This window comes from Gracilinanus agilis, chromosome 1, assembly GCF_016433145.1.
Source record: "Gracilinanus agilis isolate LMUSP501 chromosome 1, AgileGrace, whole genome shotgun sequence".
NCBI classification, from domain to species: Eukaryota; Metazoa; Chordata; class Mammalia; order Didelphimorphia; family Didelphidae; genus Gracilinanus; species Gracilinanus agilis.
The window spans coordinates 149,439,671-149,446,800 of NC_058130.1; the positions used below are offsets into that span (position 1 = coordinate 149,439,671).

Consider the following 7,130-nt stretch of genomic DNA (forward strand, 5'->3'; position numbering starts at 1 on the left):
AGGAACAAAAAATAATGGAAATTGTGAAAACAAGATAATTTCTATTATATTTCTATTTCCTCAAAATTTATATATTAGAGCCATCCATATATGTGATGAATTCACAGCATATAATGAGTTGCTGTAACTGTAGGTTGTGAAGTAAAATTTGACAAATCATTTGTTTTTTCTATGATACACTGGATTTGTAGTTTAGTATGTGATAGACTAGTCATCTTCTGAGATCTCTGCCAACTCTCACTTTATTTGTTTATATAATTCCCATGTAAAATTAGCTCCTGGAGTATAGAAGTCATATTTTTTATTATTTTCTTTTCCCAAGTGCTAGTACGTTGTCCATGATCAATACATGTGTTAACTTAATGCGTATATAAATACAAACCACATTTTTACAAAGAAATAATACGATTTTAACAACTTTCTTTCATAAGCACAAAATTATTAATTAGATATTAATAAGCAATGAATGGAGATTACAAAAGAACTTTCTTAAATAATGACCATATTTTTAATGACTGTATTCTTAAATAATGAGCAATCTGTGTGTCTCCAAATAGGTATGATATTATGAAGATACACACCACAAGCCCACAAAATCAGGAAAAATAGGGCTGGAAAAATTAGCAGGCTCTACTGGTGGAACTTTGCTTCAGAAATGTTGATTCTGTATGAAAAAGAACGAGGATTCCAGGTGGAGTTTGCCAGCAATTCAAACACTACTTATATCAGGGACAGTGGTATCGGGTTTTAATATAGAGAATGAAGCCCCCCCCCCAATTAGAAACCAATAGTCAGTGTCATGGTTTACAATTTCTTTAAATATAACTTTCTGATTATGACTTTCTCCACAGCTCCTTTTACCTCTTTGTTCCTGAGGCTGTAGATGATGGGGTTCAGCATTGGAGTGAATGCCCAGTAAGACAACCCAAAGAGTTCATCAAAAAGCTTAGTGCCCTGAGACTTAGGCTTCATGTACATGAAAAGGGCAGACCCATAGAACAAGATCACTACTGTCAGGTGGGCTGAGCAAGTGGAAAAGGCCTTTTTCCTCCCCTCAGTAGACTTAATTTTTAGGATAGAGAATAAAATAAAGACATAAGAGAAGAAAATAAGTAGCAGAGGAATGATTAACACAAAAATGCCTGCAATTCTCATAACAAATATATTAAGGGAGATGTCTACACAGCTAAGCTTCAAAAGGGCTACAATTTCACAGAAAAGGTGGTCAATAATGTTATTACAGAAGGGCAAAATCAAGACAAGTCCAGATTGTACCAAGGCGACCAGAAATCCTAACATCCAGGTCCAAGAAGCCATTTGAACACAGATTCCCTTGTTCATGATGACGGTGTATCTTAGTGGATGGCAGATGGCTACAAACCTGTCAAAACCCATTACAGCCAACAGCAGGCACTCTGTGCACCCGAGTCCAAGAGCAAAAATCATCTGTAATGCACATCTAATAAAAGTGATGGATTTTCTTTCAGATGTAAAATTAACTAGCATTTGAGGGATTGAGGAGGATGTGTAGCAGATATCCAGAAAGGAGAGGTTCCCAAGAAAAAAATACATAGGTGTATGGAGGCGAGGGTCAAGGATGGTGATGATAAGGAGGGTGCCATTTCCCAGGAGAATCACCAAATACATCAAGAGACAGAGAATATAAAGAAATACCTGGAGTTCTGGGTAATTTGAAAGCCCCACCATAAAGAACTCTGCCACAGGTGTATAATTCCCCTTTTCCATGTTATTGTATTCAGGTTACCTATGGATTTAGGGAAAGAGACAGTTCATATAAATGATAATGATAAGTAACAGTAATTTTCCTTGCTAGTATTGTTTTTCTTTACTTTTTTCTTTTCTTCATTATTATATTTTATTACTATTTTCCTTGACCAGTTAAAACTATTCATATGTAATAAATACTATAAATATAAACTGAATCTATTCATATATATGTATACATATGTACAAAATGAACAAAGAAAATTAAAAAAGTTATTCAATGTTGTGATTGAAATTAAGGAAGAATGAGGTACAAAGTTCCAAGCACAATCAAATTATTTGGAAAGGCTAGTAATTACCTATAAATTAGTTGTTTTAACTTCTCATTAGGCCCAAATGGGAAGAAATGAAGCCAGCTAGCTTTTATAAAGGTTTCTAGAAAGCACAGAATAAAAAAATAGGTTATATCAGAGATGGAAAACAGTATTATTGGTTACAAAATCAGAAACATCATAGGTAGAAAAAAGTAGCATGTTTAGTTGGACTTTTGGAGCTAGCAACAACCTTATTTCCATCCTGCTCTCAGGAAAATTTGATTAATAAGAGTTTATCTCCTTTTTACTGCAAAAGAAATAACAGATTTCCCTGTCATGGAGTGAATGACAGAAAAGCTAAACTTCTGAACTTAAGAGATAATATATTTCTACTAGTTATCTAAGGACAATCTGAAGTGTAGAGAAAACACGTTTCCTTCATTTCACAGGGAAACTGAACATTTAAACTTAACATAGTAGTCTTCTTTTAATTAAAAGATTTTAAAAGGGAAACTGAAATTTTAAACTTAGAAAAATAATGAGGATTACGAAACTTTGAATTTCTTAACTGAATTTAAAGGCAAAGAAACACCACTTAAGCAGTTATAGAATAGACTAAAATATGGAATGGAATCAAGTCTGAACTATAAAATCAATATTAGATCTCAGCAAGGTGAAACAAAAAATAGAATGTAAATTATTTTATATTATTGTATAGTCGTTTTTCATTCATGTCTGACACTTCATGACCCTATTTGAGGTGTTCTTGGCTTAGACACTGTAGTGGTTTGCCATTTCCCTTTCTAGCTCAATTTGCATATGAAGAAATTGAGGCATATTTAGTTAAGTGAGACTTGCTCAGAATCACACATCTAGTAAGTATCTGAGGTAGGATTTGAACTCACATCTTTCTGACTTCAGGCCTAGCACTTTATCCACTGAGTCACTTAACTGTCCCAATTCTATAATTTTGTAGAATAAAAGAAATTCTGTTGTATATACTAATGGAAATTACTGTGTTTGCTTTGAAAATTTCTATTAGTTACTATTATTAACATATCCTCAAAATATTTTTATGTTGACTTGACCATAGAAATTTCTCCACATCCTCTATTTCTGTGAATTTAGCCTCCCTTTGTTATCATAAGTCTGGTTCATTTTGGATAACTATGATCTGTGGCTTTGTATTTAATTCAACTTAACACAGCAAGCACTTTTTTGAAAGCCCATTCTGAGTAAGATCTTTATTCTAGTGATATAAAAGTGAAAGATAATTTATCATCCAATTTTTGGTGGTTATGGTAGGGATAAAATATACATGGAAATCAATATAATATTATGATACTAAATTTATATTAATTATTATACCAATATTTTGTTATTAATATTATTTTATTAATTATATTATTTCATATTATGGAATATATAATAATTACATTATATAATCATTATATATTATACAATATATAATAGTATTAATATTCTATAGAGGTCGTTAACCTCTTTTTTTGTGTAATGGATCCCTTAGAAATTCTGTTTGGGGGGGCAGCTTGGTGGCTTAGAGGATTGACAACAAAGTCTAGAGACAAGAGGACCTGGGTTCAAATCTGGTTTCAGACACTTCCTAGCTGTGTGACCCTGGACAAGTCGCTTAGCCCCCATTGCCTAGCCCTTACCACTCTTCTGCCTTGGAACCAATACCCAGTATTGACTCCAAGATAGAAGGTAAATGTTTTTAAAAAAGAAATTCTGGTGAAATCTATGGACCTTCTCAGAATAATATTTTAACTGAATAAAACAAAATACATTTTATTACAAAGATAACCAATTGTATTGATATGGTTATCAAAATATTGAAAAAAATATTCACAGATGTTTGGCTAAGAACTTTTGATATAAGGTATATTAGACTAATAACTACAAAGAAGTGGATTTCACAACATATTACGAGAAATATAAGCAGCAAATGATGACTTTATTTTTTAGTTTGGAAGTTGGATGAGGGAAAATTTCTGATAAATTTTCAAATAAGGTTATAGCAGAATTGTTCCTTGAAAGACTGGAGGCATTTTGATTGGAAGAAATAAATAGGAGCAACCCCACACATGTGGGAGAGAGTGAATAAAAAATGGGTATGAGTAAAACGAGGGGTTAGTAAGTATTTAATATTAGCAGGTTTGGGGAATATGGGAACGTGATGAATGAGATAAAGCTGCTAAAGGCAATGGAACCAGATTGTGGAGGACCTTACATGTTAGTGTAAAGAGTTAAAAATATTCATTTGCCAATGGGCATTCAGCAAAAGTTTAAGTAAGGAACCTACAAAATAAAGGAACACAGTAAGAGAAAAGGACTTTTTTAGTAGTAGTCTGAGAAATGGATATTAGAAGAGAGAATAGAGTCTGAGGGTGATGATTGAAGTAGTGAAGTCCTAGAGGAAATGGAGATGACATCAAGAGTGCAGGTGGAGGAATTAGTCCTGGGAATGAGAAAAGAGATGTCTTCCTCTGAGTATATATGGAGGAGATGAGAGATGAGTCCCAATTAAGAAGCTATTGAAATAGTCCAAGGCAAAGGTGTTAAGCATAAAAATAAGGCTATTGAGTGTTTTACAAAAGGGAAGATGGATGTAAGAGATAACACAATGTTCAATCTGATATTCAGCAATTGATGTAAGGAAGATAAAAGTATAATTGATTATTAGGCTTCAGATACTGGTGATTAGAAGAGAAGATAGGAAAATAAACAGAAATAGAGAAACTGAAAGATGGGCAGGATTTTTCTAGGGTGGAGGAAAGCTTCAGTTTTAGAATATTGAATTTAGGGTGCTGGCATAATGATAAAGATCAGGCAAGTGAGTATAGGAGAGTGGAGCTTTTAGAAGAGGTGAGAGTTGGGGATAGAGCCTTAGGAATCATCTACACAGAGGAGTTAAAGTAGTAGGATTAAATGACATCGCCAGGACATAAATATTAGAGACCATGAGCATTTTATTTAAGGAACTGATAGAGGTTAAAGAGGCATTAGAAGAGTTTGTGGTTGAAGTCAGAAGAAGAGAACTATCAGTGTAGTATCATCAAAGTTAATGGCATAGTATCAAAGCAAAGTTGAAGATATAATAGAATAAAGGCAATTTGATTTGGTAATACCTTGAACATCACTTACATCAAAGTAGGGTTTCTTAATCCTTTTTATTGTCTCAGGGACCCTTTTGGCAATTGGCTGAAACCTATGGACCACTTCGCAGAATACTTTTTTTTTTTTTAACCCTTGCACTTCGGTGTATTGTCTCATAGGTGGAAGAGTGGTAAGGGTGGGCAATGGGGGTCAAGTGACTTGCCCAGGGTCACACAGCTGGGAAGTGGCTTAGGCCGGGTTTGAACCTAGGACCTCCTGTCTCTAGGCCTGACTCTCACTCCACTGAGCTACCCAGCTGCCCCAGAATACTTTTAAATGCATAAAATAAAACCCTCATGATTGAAAAGTAAGCCAGTTATGTTGAAATCTAGTTGTCAAGGTATAAAAAAATTACACTGACTGGAAATTTATCCATGGATAATTTAGGGATTTGTAGACTCCAGGTTAAAAGCACAGCTTTAAAAAAAGCAAATGAAAATAAGTTGTCAGAATGGAAGCAGGATTTATCAAGACTTTAGGAGTAAATGGACTCTTAAGAATTGTAGACACCATCTTTTAGAAGCCTCACAATGCAGTGACAAAGAAAAATAGTTTGAGAGGGTAGTATGGAAAGATTTTTTTCCTTTCTTTGCAAAATATGAAAATCTGGAGTGTTTTTAAAGACAGAAGGGTAGGAGGCCTGACAGAGGGAATATGCAGTAGAGAAAGTGTATCATTTGAAAGAGTGAGGTAATGGAGAAAATGGAAACAATGTCATAAATAGAGGAGTGAGAAAAAAATCTTTCCCTCTGATAATATACTGAGGAGAGCAGAAAAAACAAAGGAAATTTCTAGAGTAAAGGATATAGGGAATTGAGACAGTTTAGGTCAGTATAAATTGATTTTAGTAGGATGGAAAACATTACCTGTTGAGAAGGAAGGAGGGTAGAGATGGAGTCTTGATTCAAGAAGATAAATTTTATTTCATTTTTCTGTAGAGAATATAAGATATGAATTAGATTTGGTGAAAGTCCTATAGGTTAAGAAGAGCCTAGTTGAAATTAAATTTACATATTTCGGTTCACTTAAAGCATTTTTATTGTTCCTTATGCAATGATGTGTTGGGCATTGCAATTTTCAACTTTTAGTATGACTTAAAATTTTAGTATTATATTGTTATGTGAGAATATTAAGACAATGTAAAAAACTTATGTAAATAACTGGATTCATAAATTTATAGTTTGTGAATTCAAACATTTTCCAACTTTCAATTGATTAACTTAGCCACATAACACTGGATAAAACTCTTGCCTTCAGTAAAAACATAACTGATCCCAAAGATCTGGATTAAATATGTATTTCTAATAGAATGGTGGCAAGACAATGCATATTTAATAAACTTGTAAACTTTAGGAGAGAAATTCTCTAAGCTAGCTTTTTAGATGCTATAAATCTGACCTTAAGATTCCCTATACAGTTTCTTCCAAATCTTTATCTTGTGTTCTTTGTTCATGTCCCTTGATTGGATGTATTTCAGAATATGTGCAATTTATGTCCTTATGTTTTTAAAGTAAGTTTCTGACTTGCTCCCATGAAATCTGCTAACCTTATCCCATCCAAAAAAAAAAAAAAGCAAAATTCACACCATTACTATTGATCATCTCTTCCATAGGCTTACTATTAGATATTCTCTCCATGTTCATGAGCAATAGGCTGATTTACAACCTTACAGCCTGCTGTAAAATGGGGTAATAGCACCTGATTCACGATGTTGTTGTGAGGATCACATGAGATAACATGTTTGATCTTTGGAAATCCTAAGGTATATTTTATATGCTAGCTATTATTATAATTATTATTCTTGTTTCACCCAGTTATACCTTGCTTCCATATATTTCTGGTTTATTTTCTGACACAAGACCATTTACTTAAATGTATTTGAGAGGTGGGAACTAAAAATCAGAGAATCATTTT

The 7,130-nt window shown here is 33.4% G+C and overlaps 1 protein-coding gene across 1 annotated transcript; it reads right to left on the bottom strand.

Moving 5' to 3' along the window:
- Window positions 1-804: 804 nt before the first annotated feature.
- On the bottom strand, window positions 805-1,746 carry LOC123230987 (olfactory receptor 13D1-like). Its single transcript, XM_044657189.1, has one exon. The coding sequence runs from the start codon at window positions 1,744-1,746 to the stop codon at window positions 805-807; it is 942 nt and encodes a 313-aa protein (XP_044513124.1).
- Between the last annotated feature and the right edge of the window lie 5,384 nt (window positions 1,747-7,130).

Coding starts and splice junctions, on each gene's coding strand:
- LOC123230987 (XM_044657189.1), bottom strand. CDS start 1,746: ATGGAAAAGGGGAATTATACACCTGTGGCAGAGTTCTTTATGGTGGGG.